At 36.4% G+C, this 20,068-nt stretch overlaps 1 protein-coding gene across 1 annotated transcript in view; it reads right to left on the reverse strand.

The window, feature by feature from the left end:
* Positions 1–20,068, reverse strand: part of VPS13A (vacuolar protein sorting 13 homolog A (S. cerevisiae)) — a 289,570-nt gene that overhangs the window by 238,358 nt on the left and 31,144 nt on the right. Inside the window, 12 exon segments of the mRNA XM_006891989.1 lie at positions 3,808–3,940; positions 4,338–4,400; positions 6,113–6,287; positions 7,557–7,663; positions 7,801–7,928; positions 9,929–9,986; positions 10,336–10,416; positions 10,591–10,650; positions 15,123–15,182; positions 15,700–15,809; positions 16,991–17,092; positions 17,629–17,724. Coding sequence (XP_006892051.1) covers positions 3,808–3,940; positions 4,338–4,400; positions 6,113–6,287; positions 7,557–7,663; positions 7,801–7,928; positions 9,929–9,986; positions 10,336–10,416; positions 10,591–10,650; positions 15,123–15,182; positions 15,700–15,809; positions 16,991–17,092; positions 17,629–17,724 — 1,173 coding nt within the window.

Below are 20,068 nucleotides of genomic sequence, written 5' to 3' on the forward strand. Positions count from 1 at the left end.
TGCAGATGACACAACCCTGCTTGCTGAAACTGAGGAGGACCTGAAGCGCTTGCTGCAGAAGGTCAAGGACTGCAGTCTTCAATATGGATTGAAGCTCAACATCAAGAAAACAAAGATTCTCACCACTGGGCCCAATGGCAGCATCAGTATGGATGGCGAAGGGATTGAGATAGTTAACAGTGTTCGTTTACCTGGTTCCACAGTCAACACTCTTGGTACCAGCAGGAAGGAAGTCAAGAGATGAACTGCATTGGGAAAGTCAGCTGTGAGGGACCTCTCAAGAGTACTGAAGAGCAACATCAGGCTGGAGACTAAGGTGCGCCTGACCCAGGCTATAGTCTTTACAATTAAGTGCTACACATCAGAGAGTTGGACAGTGACTAGGGATGACAGAGAATTGATGTCTTTGAGTTGTGGTGCTGGAGAAGAGTGTTCAATTACACCATGGACTGCAAGGAAAACAAAGAGGTTTGTACTGAAGAGGGTGAGCCAGAATGCTCTTTGGAGTCAAGGATTCTGAAGCTTTGTCTGATGTACTTTGGGCACATTACAAGGAGGGACTGGTCCTTGGAAAGGGTCATCATGTTTGGCAGAGTGGAGGACGGCACAGGAGAGGAAGACCCTCGATGACATGGATCAATTCTGTGATTGGGGTGGTGGGAATGAATGTGTCGGAGATGGTGAGGTTGGCACAGGATAGAACAGCGTTTAGGGCTCTAGTGCATAGAGTCGCTATGAGTCGCAAGTGACTCGATGGCACATAACAACAAAAATGAAGCTAGATACCTCCAAGGGAAAATATAAATTAAGCCAGACTAACACCTTATACTACATTCAAAAGATTAACTTAAAACGAATCAATGACTAAAATACAAGAACTAAAACTGTTAAACACCCAAAACAAAAAATGGGGAAAATGCTCTTAGATTAGAATTTGATGGTATGTTCTTATGTATGACACCAAAAGCACAAATAATAAATTACAAAATACATAAATTAGATTTCATGAAAATTTGAACAATACATTAAAGAATATACCAACAAAGTAAAGACATAAGATATTCTGTGTATAGAATAGTAAGAAATATTTGGGAACCATACACTTAATAAAGTTTTACTATGCAGAATATTTATGAAGAACTCCTAAATACAGAAACAAAAAGCCAACCAACTAAAAAACTGGGCATCTGGGCAATGTCTTTAATTATTTTGGTTGGTGTGTTTTGTTTTGTTTTATTTTTTAACCAAACGTGACACACGAATAACAAACATTCTTTTAAATGAAGCTCAACAGTCATGTCAGAAAAGCTTATCAAAACCACTATTAGGTATCAATGCACTCTGCACTAAGATGGTTATTATTAAGAAGAAAAAAAACCAAAATAAAAAATCCAAAAAACAAATCCAAGGAAAACAATGGAAACCAACTAGTGCTGGTAGAAAAGCAGAGAAAGTGAAGCCCTCATCCATTATTGGTGGGTTGTAAATGAAGAAGTCACTGTGGAAAAGTTTAGTGGTTTTTCAGAAGTATAGAATGATTATATGACTCTGCCACCCCACTCCTGGGTATACATCCACAAGAGACAGCAGGGACTCACACAGAGACTCGTACGCTGACGGTAGCTACACGAATATTCACAACATCCAAATGTGGAAATGAACCAAATGTTCATCAATAGATAAATGTTTAACATTTATACAAAATTCAATGCATTCACTGCTGGTGAGTTAGTTACAACTAGGTCTAGGGACCTTCAATCAGGTTTCTTTTTTTATAGTTGTATCAACAGGGGACAACCTAGTTTTCAGTGTATCCCTTTAAAGGCCCTTTGGATGCCTACTTTACTACTTTCTTGATGTCATCATATTTGGCAGCTTTCTCCAGATGGCAGGTCAGATCCATGACTAAAAATGGGGGTGGGGACACAGAAAGCCATGCCAGTAAGTTTCCCTTCCGGCTCAAGTATGACCTTACCCATGGCCTTGGCAGTGCCAATTAATTCAGGGATAATGTCTGGGCAGCTCCATGGCCATCACGCCACAGTTTTCCAGAAGGGTCATCCACAGTCTTCTGGGTGGCAGTAAGGGCATACTGTGGTTATGACTCTCTCTATGATACAAAGTTGTTATGGATGACCTTGGCTAGGAGGGCCAAGCAGGTGGTGGTGCAGGAGGTATTGCAGACAATCTTGAGAGAGCTGTCATACTTCTCACGGCTCATACCCATCACAAACATGGGGGCATTGGCAGAAGGAGAAGAGATGTTTACCCATTTGGCACCACCCTTAAAGTGAGCCCCAGGTTTCTCCAAGGTTGTGAAGATACCAATGGACTCCACAACATACACAGCACCAGCATCACCACACTTCATGTTGGCAGTATCTCACTCCTAGAAGTTGGTGATGGCTTTCCCATTGATGACTAGCTTTCTATTCTCAGCTTTGAACTTGCTGTTGAACCTGCAATACATAGAATCATACAGGAACATACAGACCATGTAGGTGAGGTCAATGAAGGAGTCACTGATGGCAACAACATCCATTTTTCCAGAGTTAAAAGCAGCCCTGGTTACCAGGTGTTCAACGAGGCCAAATCTGTTTACTCTGCCCTTTACCATGTCTCAGGGATGCAGCACATGAAGAGAGGGCAATCTGTCTATCGATGAGCAGCAGAGAGCCTAAATCAGGCTTTTGAGGCTGCAAATAAGAACGGGAGACCACTGATCTTATCCCAAAGAAGCACTGAAGGATCTACTGAAAGATCAGAAATGCCAGGAGTAGTCTTTGGGTTAGCAGCATAATTCAAAATAGACTCAAATCAGTGCTTCCCAAATACAGATCCAGTGGAAGACCGAAGAGAAATGAAGTTCTGAGACATACATCAGCATGGCTGAACCTATTTGAATGCCTTGGGTTGGCAGGACAACTCCTTACCACTAAAAGCCATCAGAGTGCCCCTTGAAATACTATGCTGGATAAAACAGTCACACACAAAAGAAAAAATACTGTATGATTCCACCTATATAAAATATCTGAAGAGGCAAATGCACATAAACTAAAATTTAAGGCTATGATCTTTGCAATTACTTGCTATGCATCAGAGAGCAGGACAACGACTAAGAACAAAAGAAGAAGAACTGATGCCGTTGAACTGTAGAGCTGAAGAAGGGTACTGATTGAACATACCATGGACTGCCAAGAGAACTAACAGGTCTGTCTTTAGAGGATGAAAACAAGCTGCTGTTTAGAGGCAAGGATTCTGATGCTCATTTCACATACTTTGGGCACATGGCCAAGAGGGACCAGTTCTTAGAGAAGGACATCATGCTTGAAGGGCGGAGGGACAGCACAGAAGAGGAAAACCCCAAATAAGATGGACTGACACAGTAACTAGAGTCTGGGGGCGATGGTGTGCCAGAGTCTGTGAGACTGATAGGGCAGCGTCAGAGCTATTGTGGATAGAGTTACTATGAGTTGCACATAGGGAGGAGCAGGAGATAGAGAAGGGGGTACTAATGCTTAAGGGGAACGGCATTTTTGTTAAAGGAGATAAAATATTTGGAATAGAACAGTAATGACAGTTGTCAGGTACGATGAACATATCAGTGTCATTAAGAATTAGTCAACTGTACATGTGAAAAATGTTGAAACGATGTTTCACTTTATGTATTTTCAACACAACTTTAAAAACAAAACAGAAGAAATATTAAAACATATGGATAAACTCTGAAAACATGCTCAGTGAACTAAAACAGACCAAAAAAACCCCAAAATACAAAAATTAAAATTAAAAAATACATAGACCTACTTCCAGGTTTAGCATCGGGCTGTTGTTCACTCACACCTCCTTCTGACCAGCTCCACATCCAGTCAAACCATCCCGTGCGAGCCTCTGAATCTCTTTCCCCTTCTCTGTAAACCTTACATCCAGCTTTCTTTGCCTATAATTAAGAAAGTGTGAAAAGTGACAAATTATCCTTTACTAAGCAACTTAAAGAAATAGATGTTACTTCCAAAAAATGTATAGTATATAAACAATAAGCATACTGACCACATAAAGTAATACACAACATTACTTAAAGACTTTCAGATTACCTTATAGTTCTCATTTTTAACAAGAGATCAAATTGTTTAAAAAAGAAAATTGCATCATCATACCATCTTGGGACATTTAATAAATCCAACTAGTTTGTTAGAATTTTTTCCCATAAAAACTTGTTTGATTTAAATTGATGTGAAATTTTTATAACATACAAAGTAAATATCAACCATTTTTAGTAACCTCATCATTTCTATATGGAGTTTATTTTTACTAATAGAGAGATAATGTGGAATTACCTCAACTTCTGCCTGTTGTCTTGTCAATGTTATATTAAAGACATCCAGTATCTTTTCCAACTCCTGAAAGTATTTTTTAAAAAAACATGTTTAATTTTACATAACGTCAACATACCATACATTAAATTGTTGTATTAAAGAAAAAATACGATAGAAAACACAATGTATTTCTAACAATTAAAATGTAATTATTCAATTCTATAAAAATGCATATATATGCATATAAATATATACATATTTGAACAAAGAAATCATATATGCATAAAATATAAGTACTTTAAAAAGTATAACACATTTTAAAAGATACTCTACATACACTGTCCAAAATAATTAATTTGCGTTTTGAGCTACAGATAAATATGTTAAGTCAATTAAACATATAATTACAACTCTTGTCATGATTACAGTTCATATGATATTCTAATTTGATGCAAGATACACTTTTACTACACATTTTTCAAAACTATGATTTCTGGCAGAAACCATACCTATACATTTACCACACCTATACATTCAAATAGAGATGGCTTTCAAAGGTTTTATGCTCAAACTACTCCCTCTCCTCCCATAATCAACTATTATCTAAAGAGCAAGGCTTCTCCTTATGACTCAGGGTGAAGTCTCTCTCAGGGAGGAGTGATAGGGAATGGCAAAGGACACACTGACAAAGAAGATTAATCAGAACTGGCTTTGAAGCACTGTGGCATTTGGACAAGAACAAACTGGGAGGAGGGTAGAGAGAATAGTGCAACAATGAATGAATGGAAACCCAAAATCTCTGTAAATGTTTATGAAAATTAATAAAATATAATTACAGGGGAAAAAAAAAAACAAGGCTTCATTTTCCCCAGACATGGATGATTTGGGTTTGGATCCAAAACTTAAATAAAGAAATCCATAACCACTCCAAAACCTCTCTAAACTCAAGTATTCCTAACAACCCTAGATCTTCAGGAAGTCTCTCAATTTAAAAATAAAACTCAGTATTAAAGGAGTTTCTAATTGAAAACGGGCATAGACAATTCTGATAGTAAAGTCAAAATAGTTATATTGATTTCAAGAGGCTAATGCCTTTTACTACAAGCTGTATTATTTAATCCATCTGTAAAAGAGTTCCTCTTAGAATATTTCAATTTCTAAAAAAGACTTTAATTGATATGAACAATATTTAGAGTATTGAAAAATTGCTGGTCAAGTTTAGAAATGCCCAAGAATTATGAGGAACAACTGCCTGTCCATGGGCAGAAAACTCAGGAAAAGTTGATGCAAGAAATGAGACTTAAGTAAAACTTGACCGTTGAGGAGAACTGCAACAAACAGGCAAAGGAAAGTTGACAAGACTAGTAAGCAAAGACACAGCCCTAAGAATGAACATGATAGAAATAGTATTGTCATCTAATTAATGCATAGTAATAATTAATGGTAACAAAAGGGAAATGATAAGGGTAACAGATAATTAAAGACTCTGAAGTAGAGGAAGAGAAGTTTGGAATTAATGGAGCTTTTGAAGTTAAAAGGGGCATAATAATAAAGTCAGGCTTCAATTGACTTTATTTGCATTGAACACAAATCTTTCCAGGAAAACAGTTTCAAAAGTTCACATAAGAATTTCACCAGTGCTTCACTGAGGTTAGGAAACAGAGTAAGGAAAATTCAAAGAGGCAAAGAACGGTCAGGCAACATTAAGCAACGAATTAGGAGGTGTTAGTCACTACAGGCTGAGGAAGACTTAGAGTTATACAGCACAAAACATTCAACCTTTTTAAAAGACTAACCTCTAAAGACACAAGACAGTCACCAGACAGCTTCTTAACTGTTGTTATCTTTCTTTTATACAGATCTTTATATTGTTTTACATGTTGCCTATGATCTCGAATATATTCCCACGACCACACTCGTAACTTGGGACGAATTTTTACTTCAAGAACAGCATTTATAGCATAAGCCCACCTAGTTTAAAAAACAAACAAATAAATTTACATTTAATACTCACAAATCAATGGTTTCAAATAATTAATACTGCTTTTATTCTAACAACAAAGAAGCTCTGGTCATCTAGTAGGTAAGAAGTTAGGCTGTCAACTCAAAGGCATGCAGTTCAATTTCACTAGCTAGTCCAAAGAAGAAAGTTGGGTCATATCCTTTCATACAATTCACTGCCTCTGAAAATTCCTTGCACAATCAAATATGAGTAGGTTTCAATGTAGTGGCACATAACAACTACTAACAGCAAGCATAACTATACTTCAGAGTCTATAATTCAAATATCTGTTATCCAAGTACTTTACAATTAGTCTGTATTAATTTCTATCAATTCTATCATCATTAACAATCCTAATTAATTAGTAATCTTTCCTAAGTGCTACAATAGGTCGTATGATGGCAGTTTGAACAAACCAGTCGCACCACAGGAGTAAGGTGGAACAATCTCTTCCTGTTCATATTTATGGCCTCAAAAATCCGATACAGGGTCACCATATAGTGGAACTGACCTAGTGGCAGTTAAGTTTGGTGATTCGTGTTTAAGTTAAAATATGCAGCATCATTCAATGTTGCTAAGACAAATACAGCTTTACACAATTCTACTATGGTATTACTTGGCAGATAACATCTCAAAGACATGCAGTTCCTAGAAACCAACATAATCTAAAAATGAGAATAGCAAGACTTGAAAATTTTTAAAATGCTGAATTTTTATAGACTCCTATAACCTGAAAAATACAAATTTTCATGTCTGATATGAAAACTCACTCAACTCACTGGCATCAAGCCGATTCCAAGCCACAGCAACCCTCCCATGGGTCTCTGAGGCTGATCAATCTTAAAAGGAAACTGCCGAGCACACTCTGGGAGACAGCCACTAGTGAATTCAATCACCGAAGACTCGTGGTCTTGGGGTCAGTGACTCAATATGCTACGAACTATGCCACTGAGGACCCTTACGGAAATACAGAGGGGAGGAAAAAAGATGGTGCTAGAAAATAAACTGGATTTTTTTTAGTTACAAAAACACTTATATCTCTACATTAACTAATACTTCCTTGAGAAAGTTCTCGAGTCAACTTCATTGACACTGCAAAGTAAAACAACTATATTTTAGTCAGGGTAAAACTATACCTTGTATCACACCTTAAAGCGTATCTTAAAAATTATCTTGTAAACCAAGAAATTGTTTTTTTTTTGTTTTCTATTTTTTTTAAAAAAAAAAAAGTATTTTACCATTCCCTGGCATGGAAGCGAAGAGATACATCAGGTTTGAATTTCCTATATGGCAGGTTCTGTGTCATCCTATCAACAGATTCAAGAAGTTCCATAAGACTGAAATACTAAAAATGAAAAAATTAGAACCTTTTAAGTGTTTTGTCCATTTTCAATGAGGACTAAGTCACTGACATTTTTACAGGTTATATAAAAGTTAACATACAAATTCTAACACACAATACAAAGTTTATTTAAAAATCACCTGTGGTTTATTAAATTCAATGGCTATATCATGTAACTCAACATCCAGGTTTATTTTAGGATCAGAAAAGTCATAATCTGATCGGCGATTCATCTGAAGTTTGGCATTAGCAGATAGAGGGCGGAATACTGCAAAATAATACAAATTAAAAAAAATGTAAATTCTGTGGTATTTCAAAAGTCTCAGAGAATTAGATGAATCAAGTTAAAAACACTTACTTTCCTTTATACACTTTCTACAGTTCCCAGATATTCATCTTGTTTTAATCATCTCAAAAGCCTAGCCAATTTTTTTGTATATTAAAAATCCAAAAATATCTTTTAAATAGAAGTTAAATGTTCAATAATTAACTTTTCTCAGTGGTGGTGGTGGTTGTTGTTACTGAAGACTGTCGCATAAGAAGTGACCCATAGCGGCCCCTCATGGGCAGTTTCAGAGGCAGTTAATCGCTTGGGAAGAAACTGCCCAATCAAGCAGTAGAAAAAATAAATTAATCTAGGGATTGGTGATAGAACAACACTTGATGTACTATAGAAATAAAGTAAAAACTCATTATCATCAAGTTGAATTGACTCATTTCTAACCCTCCATTAGATTTTCAGAAGCTGTAAATCACAAGGGAGGAGACTGCTTCTCTTTCTTCCTAGAGCCACCAGTGAATTCAAACTGCCACAGGTGCCATTATTTTTTTACTTTTTATTGTGTTTCATTCATGTACATTGTTTCCTGCACCCCCACCCTCTCCATCTCCCCACCAAACTCTGTGACCCTGTGATTTCCCCTCCTCCCCACCCTCAGATCCTCTGCCTCCTTCCTTCCCCTCAGCTCTCTGGAAATCCATATTACATCTTATTGGTCATCTTTGTTTTTACAATAATGATCTTCTATAACATTTAATCTTATGTGCCTGAGTTAGTTCACTCCTAACAATGCTCTCTAGAAGTGCTCCCTTTGGGTTAGCTGTACCACTCCCTGCAGACCAGGCCACCAGAGCTCTAACCCACAGGCTGCACCTCTCTGGTGATTCTACAGGAAAAAGTTGGGCAGTCTCCTCTGGGGAAGATTTACCGCCTGTGCTGAGTTCGACTCACAGCAACCCTATGAAAAACAGATCTAAACCCTGTCCTATCCTGCACCATCCTTTTCCTTGACACACTTGAGGCCACTGCTACAGTCACAGTACCAATCATCTCACTAAGAGTTCTCCTCTCATTCAATAGCCCTCCACATTTCCAAGCATGATGTCCTTCTCCAAGGAAGAGCCTCTCCTAACAATAGGCCCGAAGTGTGTGAGACGAAACTTTGTCATCATTGCCTCCAAGGAGCACTCTGGTCGCACCTTCTCCAAAACATCTATTCTTCTGGCAGTCCACAGAATATTCAGTACTCTTCTCCAACACCACAACTCAAATGCATCTATCCTTCTTCTCTTCTAGGAAAATGCAAGTGAATCCTGCTTTCAAGGACCTCTCCAAAGTGCTAAAGAGAAATAATGTCAGTTTAAAGACTAAGGTGTGCCTGATGCAATACGTTGTTTTTTCAAATGCTTCCCATGCACCTGCAAGTTGGACGATGAATAAGTCTAACAAAAAAAGAATTGTCTCTAAATTGTAGTGCTGGAGAAGACTACTAGAAATCCCATGGACTGTCAAAAGAACAAATAAGTCTGTCAGGAGGAAGTGCAACCAGGATACTCTTTAGAGGCTAAGATAATGAAACTGTTTCACATGTTGTCAGAAGGAAACAGTCTTTATAAAAAGTTATCATGCTGGGAAAGGTGAAGGGTCAGAGAACTCCTCAATGAGATGGACTGGCACAGTGACTTTAACAATGACCTTGAACATAACAGGGATGGTGAAGATGGCACAAGATAAGGCAATGCTCAGATATGTTATTCATAGTCATAACTGATTTAAACGTACCTAAAAACAACGTTTTGAAATATAAGCAAAATCTCCCTGATGATGAACTATGTAAAAAAGCTATTTTTATTGCTTTTGTATATGTTATAAATACTGTTAATATATAGCACAAAATTTAACATGAAGCATCACCAGCATTAATTTAAAATTTAGGTTTTTATTTCATTTTCATAATTTCGCATTTTTATTTTATGAAATGTACTCACCAAAATCATAACCTTCTGGAATAACATTTTCATTGACAATGCCCTTCTTCAACTTGTTCTATTAAAAGACAAACTGCTTTTATTTTTATTCATGCCAATAAACCTTTGTCTTACAACAGCCCATCATATGCAATTTCAATAATAAGTAATTCAAATTTAGGAAGACTTAGGTATGACAAAATATTAGAGCAGTTAAAGAATAGAACTACTATTTTAAAATGGTATAAGACCTAAGTATTAAGAAATAGGTACACACCACCTTACAGGCATCTATCTATACATTTCTATTAGTGCTGCTAATGCATTTTCCTAAGAAAAGTGGTTAGTGTATTGGATAAATGGCAATAAAACTTTGTGTGAAATATAATGCAAAAAATATGCATATGTACATATAAAAAGTTACTTACCAAAGATTCATCATAGTCATTATAATAAAACATCTGAGACTTCACATTCCAATAAGCAAAAAGATTATCCAATCGAACTAACTGAAAAGAAATCAAATTTATTACATATTCATTTCCCTTCCCTTTGATAAATCTTTAACACATGCTAACAAAGACAAGTCACACAAACCCTTATCTATATATTATCACTGTCTTCCTAAGAGCTTTTTCCACTAAATCCATGAGTAGACCAAAGATATTCTTTGTGTTTTTTACCTTACGAACTAGTTTTTCAGCTTCATTATGTAAACACGGAACCCAGTCTTGATCAGTTGTCTGAAAAGCAAAGGAAAAAAAGAACAGTAAAAATGTCCTTTACATTTGAAATGGCAGTATAAAATTTTATCTAGTCTTAACCACAAAGCAGATAAAAATGTCTTTGAAAAACATTATCAAGGGAGCTGTGGTGGCCTAGTGGCAAGAAGCTGCACTGCAATCCCAGAGGCACACAGTTCAAATCCATCAGATGCTCTCTGCTGGAGAAGGAGGGTCAATCTTCTCCTGTACCAGTCAGATCCAATTTGACACACACACATACACACACTAAAAGATGGGGGGGGGGTGGAACCCAAACATTATCAGTAAAAAATATTCCCTGGCCAAAGTAACATCTGGTTTTAAGGAGCTCATGACTAAAAGAAAAAGCAAGCAAGCAAAGAAGCAATCACAAACATGTGTCACTACAGAAGGTAAATCCAAGGTATACTAGGATAATACAGCAGCAAAGTAAAAAACTCTGAGGTGGAAGGGAAAAGTGCTCTCTAACCTACTCATCTTCACACTGTGCCAGGAACCTGGGTGACACAGAGGCTAAGCATTTGGCTGTTAGCCCAAAGGTTGGCAGTTCAAATTCACCAGTCATTACTCCAAGGGGGAGGAAATACAACAGTTTGCTTTGGCAAAGATCACAGCCTTAAAAATCCTATGGAGCACTTCTACTCTGTCTTATAGAACTGCTGTAAGTCTGAACTGATTCAATAACAATAGGTAAACAACATGATCAATGAGGACAAATTATTCATTCTGAAATATGCTTTGGAGTAGGACAAGCCAATGCAAACGCCCAAGAGTTTAAGTACATATAACAGATTAGGAAACCGGAGTATCAAAGTATGTCAAGAAAAATAATGTGAAGCAGACAAGAGATGAAAGTGGGTATGTTATCCAGTGTCAAATTTTACGTGGCGTACAGCTACTTTAAAGCAAAAATTAGGCTTTATTCTCAAAGCAATAAAAAGGCACTAAAATAAGGGGATCAGATTTTTTTTTCGAAAGATAGTTTTCAATGTAATGTGAAGAGATGCATGGATTCTCTAACCTCAGCATACATCAAGATCACTTGATGGGCTTGTTTTTTTAAGGGTTTTTTGTTTTTTTTAAATTAATTTTAATGAACGTTTACAGAGACTTAAGGCTTCCAGTCATTCATTGTTGCACCTTTCTTCCTACTCACTGATGGGCCACTTAAGACATAGATTTTTTTTTTAATCGAGTAAATTTGAGCTGAGATTCAAGTTTTCAATGACTATCAAAAGAAGGAGCTCTGATGGCCTAGTGGTAAGAGCTGTGCTAAAGGCTCGCAGTTCAAATCCACCAGCTGTTCTGTGTCAGAGATGGGCAATCTCCTCCCATCCAATTAACTGCCTCTGAAAATCCACGGGAAAGTAAGCTCTGACTCTGCTCTGGCTTGATGGCAAACAACAATAACCAGAAGACAATCAAAACTAATGCTATCAAAGGAACTAATGACCTTCACACCATCAAATATAATGGCTATCTTTTCCTCTCCTACGGTTTGCCAAACAGCAGTATTTGACATCTTGCTCTCTTTACTGAATAATTTTACTCATTTGGATTTTTTTTACCCCCATTATATTTAATTTTAACTTTCATGAAAATACACACTGCAAAATTCACTTCCATTTCAATTCCTACACATACTGATGAGTGCCACTTCATCACATTCTTCACATCCTATCAATCTATTAGCATTCTTCACGTTCTATCATTGTTAGTATTCTTCATATTCTATAAATATTTTCATATTTTATCAGCAATCCTTTTTATTTCTGTTCTAGTTGTTTCACTTCCATTTACTTAAAACTCCTTGATTCAATCCCAGTAACACCTCCCCTCTCATACTTTGGACAAGTTGTTAGAAGGGGCAAGACCTTGGAAAAAGACATCATGCTGGGAAAGGAAAAGGATCCGCAAAGGAGAGGAAGATCCTCAGCAAGATGGATCAATATAGTAAGTTTAACAGTGTGCTAGATTATACCAGCACTGTTCTAACTGAATGGCACAGACAGAACAAGGTTCAGATCTGTTCTTAGGGCTGCTATGAATCATAGTCGATGCAAGGGCACCAAACAACAGCAGCACATGACATGATTATACAGGCAAATATAAAGAAAAATGCACAAACAGAAGACAAATGAGGTATCTTAGTCCTCAAAAATATGAAACAGGCAAGCACATCAGAAGACTTCATCAAAAGAGTAAAAAGAGAACCTACGTATTAGGGGTAAAATTCATCAGACAAGGGATTGATCACTAAAATGTACAGAAAATGTCAACACTTTAACAACAAATGACAATCACATTTTTAAAATGGATAGAGGACATGAACAGGGAGCTCTGGTGGCCTAATGGCAAGAAGCTGTGCTGCAATTCCAAATTCACATGTTTCGAGGCCACAAGCCACTCCACAGGACAAAACCCACCAGAGGGTAAGCTATGGGTCAGTTCTGACTTGATAGAACACAACAAACAGAGAGAGGATATGAACAGACACTTCACAAAACATGTCACTCAGGGGTCAACAATTATAAAGACAGGTCATTGTCCCTACTGCTGTTATTGTTGTGTACTGACCGTCAAGTCAGAACCAATTCATAGCTGACCCTCCAGCAGGTTTTTAGAGGCAGTAAGTCACACAGAAAGAAATTGCTAATCTTTCTCTTGTGGAGTAGCGGGTAGATTTGATGTGTATACCTTCAGGTTGGCAGTAAAACTCCTTATCACCTGAGCCACTAGAGGTCCCTCATTAAGCCATGACAAAGTTGCAAAACAAGAGAGCTTGGAGATGACATTATGCTCCAGAATTAATGGGAAAATCTCAAAACAACAAATACTGACAAGAAAGTAGATTCACTGCCATATGGAAAGTAAAATGGTGCAAACACTGAAAAGCAGGACACTTCGTAAGCTGGCAACAGAAATATCATGTGATTCAGTAATCCCACAACTAGATACCTAATTGGAAGAAAGTAGTAACATAAACAAATGCACACTCATACTCAGAGCAGCATTATTCACAACAGTCAAAAGGCAGAACCGACTCAAGAACCTATCAATGGATGGACAAATAAACTATGGTACATACACACAATGGAAATGTTAAAGAACAGCAAAGCAGTCTTTTAACAACTCATAACATGGATGAACCTGGAGAGCACTAGCCTATGTAAGTCAATCACAAAAGGACACATACACTAGGCCATTTCTATATACAGTAATAAAAAGTTTTAAAGACAAACATTCTATGAAAGACACCAAGGGTGAGAGAGGAAGGAGGGATAAGTCACTAAGTGAGGGATCAAACACAAGACTCATTGTGTTGACTAAGAACGAATTCCTAGCTGACTCGCTAGTGAGGTCCAGAGGCTGTAAATAACACATGAGAAGACTGCTCATCTTTCTCCAAGAGAGTGTCTCCGGGGGGCTGGATATGAACTGCTAGAGAGGTGTTGCCTTCGGAGTAAGCAGTTCAACTCCTGGTATATATTAACTTGGGCAAAAGGAAATGATGTATATATAAATAGGAAGAAATCAGCACAAATAATCAACAAAGAGACAAATAAATACTAGAAGGAACACAAAAGTTAAAGGTAAAAAGAAAACGGTAAATACTATTAAATACACAGCACTGAAGTAGTTAACAGTAATCTATGAGGCCAGATGGATACACAGACAAGCTGGACAAGCACAGGAAGGCAAATGAAATCACACCCACAAATATACACAAGGCAGGCAGAGTGTATTTACATAGGTTATTTATATGTGCTACAAAATCATCCATAAATGCAGTAGTGCATACAGGAAGCAAAGTTATAAAACTTATTAGCAATTATCAACTATCTTCAGGAAGTGCGTGTCTGGACCTAAAGACTCAGAAAATAGTCTTGAAAGACATTAAGGTCAAATGACACAATATAGTCCATTCTACATTCTACTTTGGTGAGTTCCAACTGAATAGCAATGAATTGAGAATTGAATTGACTTGGTGAGTAGGTGAGTAGTAACTAGGATCTTAAAAGCCTCTGAGCACCATCAAAGTGCAACTATTATAGTCTCTCTCCAAGAACAGGCTGTTGTCATTGTTTTGAGTAACTCTTAATTTCAAATTGTCACTTGTCACAATCAAAATAAACCCCACAATACTGTACTGTCTGTGAAGTCTGGGTGGCAATTACAAGAAGTATTGAAACCAGCAGAGAAGTAATGAGCACCAAGGGAGTGTCAGAACTGGTATAGGGGCAAGAGCATGTGAGATACATGTCAGAAAGGAATAAGCTTTGGGTTGCTGCTGTTACTGTGGATGGGGATTTTCCTCCCTTGTGAAATCTGAGGGTTATGCCTATCCTGTTTTTATAAAAATTCGTATACTATATAGAACATATAGCATAGTTATAACAATATTGTACAAATAAATGTACAGTATTAAATTCCTTTTTAAAACAAAGTACCTGCAAGCTGAGATTTTGAAGGGAAATACCAAATGACAATGGGTTGTCACAATCTGTGATCTAAAAAAGGGGAAAAATAATTTTACTATATTAACAGATCAAGATTTAAAATACTGTATCTGCATAATGTTTTTCAATTTACAAAGAAATTCCATTAAAATATGGTTGAAATTCACAATGTTAGTAAAAAGTAAATGATTATGTGTTTTTTGAAAGACTAATTAATCTGCTCATGATCAGTTAGCCTAACTCTCCAGAGCTCTATTATCAGTGCTTTTTTCCTAGGAAGTAAAGCATATTTAAATCAGTTTTCACATATATAAATAACTCCTAAATTCAATACCCATACCTATCAAAGCGGATTATAAGAAAGAGATTTTTCTTTAATTACTTGATGTTATGAACATTTTAAAATACTTTAACCAAGCTTTATAAAAGTCTATAATTACAAAAAGTCATGTCATTATTCCTTCACTTCTCAGTGTCTCATAAGCTGGCAAAGGCAAGTATGTGCTTATAAACAGGATGATAATGTATACAAAATATAAAAATAAACATCGTCTTTCAATATACTTACATCATCTTCATAGCGAATGTGGATGCTGGAAATTTTCACTTGAAGATTTTTAATGATCTGAGTAACTAATTTTTCTACAAAAGTGTCCTGTTTCTCTTCCTTAGGTTGCTCTACAATTGCAAACATTTCTTTTTTTAACTTGAATGAAAAATACACTCTATAAACATTCATATGTTAATATATATAGGGCTCTGTTAAAAACATATACATTTGTAGATGCAATACTAATAACTTTCTAAGAGTTTTCCAAAGTTCCCCAAGCCAAAGGCTTTAAAGGTGATTAAATATATAAATTCTTTTTTAAAAGCAGGGTTTTATTCAGTAAGTCTGTAAATTTTACAATTTTTCTCTTTCTGTTAACTGTGAAGCACATATTCTCACTGCCATCAAGTCAGAACCAATTCATAACAGAGTCTTTATTTGGTTTCGGAAGCTGTAAGTTACACAAAAAATGAAAGACGATCTTTCTCTTGCGGATCACCTGGTGGATTCAAACTATTAGAGGCACCACTTTTGGTTTAGCAGCACAAATTTCTACTATGACACCAAAGCTTCATAAATATATGGAAAATAATGAACATTAGATAATTAGTTCCAATTAGTAAAGCTAGTACCACAAAGCGGCAGAATTTCCTTTAAAATTATTGTTACCATCAAGAGTTTGCAGCTCAATATGCAAAACAATATACTCTTCCTGTTGGAAGATAACACAAGGGAAGGAATATATTAACTTGTAAATAGTTAAGTTTATTGTAATTAAGTATTAAGTTTTATTGTAAGATTCTCTCCATTCTCTCTTTGCAAGTAACAACATAGAAAGTTCATCATCTCTGTTCCATTTTCAGAAAACAATATTAAGTATCTCTAGCTTCAAGTCTTTGCAGGGGAATATAAAAACAAATAATTTTTTTAAAAATTTTTTAAAAACCCAAAATCAAAGAATTCAGGTCATTAATTTTTTATTTCAAAATATTCATCTGGTTACCACGCTCCTCCATCCTCCTTAAAATGAATATCAATGTAGTATTTGTAATATGTCAATGTCCATTCTATTTTGTAGTTCAATTAGCATCATGCAAGAGAAAACTGATAGTAATTAGGAAGTATCTAAGATGCAAGTCTGAATAAATGAAAGTGAATATATCTGATAATTGGCAGAGTAAAATGTATATAATAAAAGATTTCTGAAGCTAAACTCTCACTCCTCCCACCACCCAATTAAATCATTTGTTTTTTAAATTAACTTAGAGATGTATATTTATTATTTATTAATATTCATTGTTTGCTCTACCTTGATCAGCTACTTTTTGTTTGGCTTCTTCTATTCTTTTCAGTTCTTGTTGTTTTGCTTCCAACATATGTTTTTCTTCTTTTATAGGATCATATCGTATTACTAAAGAAAGTAAGAAAATGAAAATTACTTAAATTTACATAGTCATTCCAAAAAAAACCTTGGGGAAAAAAACACCAATTTTTTTAAAAAAATCACTAAATCAACATTTTTTTTAAAACCAGAATAAAAACTAATTACCAAATACTGAAGTGAAAATAAAAATTTCTTTGAGACTCCATCTCACATACTTTGGACATAAAGCCAGAAGGGACGAACCAGTCTTTGGAGAAGGATAGCATGCTTAGATGGGTCTAAAGACAACGAAGAACAGTTTTACCCCGGATGAGATAGACTGACACTATAATGGGGTAATGAGGGTAGGTGTGTCAGACATAGCGAGACTGGCTCAGTATAGAGCAGGGTTCACAGTTATTATGCATTAAATTGCTATGAGTCATCACTGGCTCGACAGCATGTAGCAGCAACAAGAATTTTTTAAAAAACTTCCATGAGTATTTAAATACATACAATTACCAAATATAAACGCTTTCCAGTCACAGAAAAAAATAATATATAATGTTTAATATTTGACTTACTAGAAGAAGGCACTATAAGTAAATAAATTTCTTCCAATACAGCTTCTACTGGTTGAGTATAAAGATTTTTCCAGGGAATTACAAGATCAAGATTACCTACATTAAAAAAATAATAATAAAACATATTATTCATTCAATCTACACTTACTGTCTTTGTTCATAAGCACTCAGTCACTTTATAAAAATTATCCTATAAACAAAATCAGCATATCTTTGTCACGGTGACTTGAAATATTTAGTGTTGGAAAAGTTAGTAAATTATATTCTACGTAACTAATTGGAGTTTTACCACCTTTGAAAATTGGCTTTTCTAGCCACTGTGTCAGCCTCCTTTGGGTGGGGGGTTATAGGGACATGACCTCCAGCTACCTTAACTGCAAACGCATAGTCTTAGAAATCATCAACAGCTCTAGGACCAATATAAGAGAAGCTTCTCCACACTTTGAGAGATGGTGTACGGCAAGTGGTGGAGACCGTAGCACTGCTGTGCAGAGACTATGGCAAGGGGTAACTAGAAGAACCCTGGAGATGGAGCCACAGTTAAAGGTTTTGCTTGCTGGATGACTGAAAGAAAAGCTGACTTGTAACTGCTCTGAGATAAAGTTTGCTGGACACTGAGGAAACCAGAGGCTTCTTGTATTTGTGTGGCTGAACTGAACCTGGACTTTCACTAATTGAGGAATTATTTCGCTGTTAATCTGGCTTTGGACTGTTGGACTAAACCTGGACTCCTACTGTGAGATATTCTTTGCCTCTCCCACTCCGCAAAGTACTTACCTAATAAACCCCATTTTTGGTACCACAACTGTGAATAAAATCTGTAAGTCAACAACAAATGAACTAACCTTTGCTGCTAGCATAGCTGCAGAGGCACCATGGGGCTGGGCGACAGGCTCTTTTTCTGTATTTTGTTCTGGGGCGGTGAGGGGCTGTGCTATTCTCACTCCCACTTACCCTTCCATAAAGATCCTCCTGGCCCTGTCCCCTTATGTCTCATTTTCTGCTCTTTTTACAATTTCATAAAGGTTACAGCTTTATGCTTCCACAAAGACTACAACCAAGAAAATACTTGGAAGAGTTCTATGCTGGAACACAGGGTTATCACGAGTCAACTCCTTAGATTTAGGAAAAAAAATTGAATGGAGGGATTGTTAAATATTCTCTACGGTAACTGGGAGGAAAAAAAACATCAATATGAAACCAAACTATAACATATTCGAAAATTCCATAGTTATAAAACCATAAACTGAGAAAAGGATTCAATATATAATGCTAATTGAGAGAAAAACTATGCTGATTTCTTTTTTTTTTTTTTTTTTATTTTGTGTGCGTGTACCGTCAAATCAGATCTGACTGGTACAGGAGGATATTGCGCCTCCTTCTCCGGCAGAGCATCTGGTGGATTCGAACCGTGTTCCTCTGGGATTGCAGTGCAGCTTCTTGCCACTAGGCCACCAGAGCTCCCCATTATTCTGATTTCTAAAATGGGATATTTTCTGTTAACTGAACTGTGCTTCATTCCCCAAACATGTGTTGGAATCCTAACCTTTAAATCTGTGGATGTGTGTTTTAATCAAATCAATGGTGATTCCAAGAAGAGAAAATTAAACCCGGAATTAAGTATAAACTGGGCATAACAACTCTCACCTGAGGACCAACAGGATGCCTAGGGAAACTGCCCAGGAAGAAATCTATGAAATCAAGAGCCAGTTTGGACATTTAGCTTCTAGAATTATGAGAAAGTTAAGTTTTTGCTCTTTAAGGTCATCTACTTGTGGTATTTCTGATAAAGCATCACCAGGATGCCAGATATTTCCAAAGTTATAATTATCAGAGAAAACAGTGGCAATTTCCAATTTCCTTTTTAGGTAGCCAAATGAAGAAGGAGATAAAGAAATAACTATAATAAACTCGACAATTTCACAAATATATCAGGGAAATTGCTTGAAACACTCACTATCCCTGAAAAAGTAAATGAATAGAGAGAAAAAAATAAAAGTAATATAAGAAACAAATGTTAACAATATTCTGTTTTCACTACTTCTGGTGTTAAGAGTTTCTTGTTCAAAATTACTTTCCTAACCACTGATTTTGACTTTACCATGCGGATGAGCAGAAACATGCAAATAAGGTGTTAGCCTATCCACAAGGAGACTGACTAGTCTTGCCACTAAATTAGGCAGATTCAGCAGCAGATTTTGAGAATCTCAGAGCCAGAGAGTTTTGGGCCAGCCAGACCTACAGGAGAGCAGCAACAGCTGCAGCAGAGAAGCAGAGACCCAACGTGAACAAAGATGACCTCAAGAATGCTACTCCATAACACAACTATGAGATATCATCCCACCCCAGTCAAAATAGCAAAATTTAACAGAACAGCAAGCAACAAATGCTGGCAAGGTTGTGGAGAAACTGGAACCCTTATTCACTGTTGGTGGGAGTA

This window comes from Elephantulus edwardii, unplaced genomic scaffold (assembly GCF_000299155.1).
Source record: "Elephantulus edwardii isolate Elephantulus edwardi_28Jun2011 unplaced genomic scaffold, EleEdw1.0 scaffold00108, whole genome shotgun sequence".
Lineage (NCBI taxonomy): Eukaryota > Metazoa > Chordata > Mammalia > Macroscelidea > Macroscelididae > Elephantulus > Elephantulus edwardii.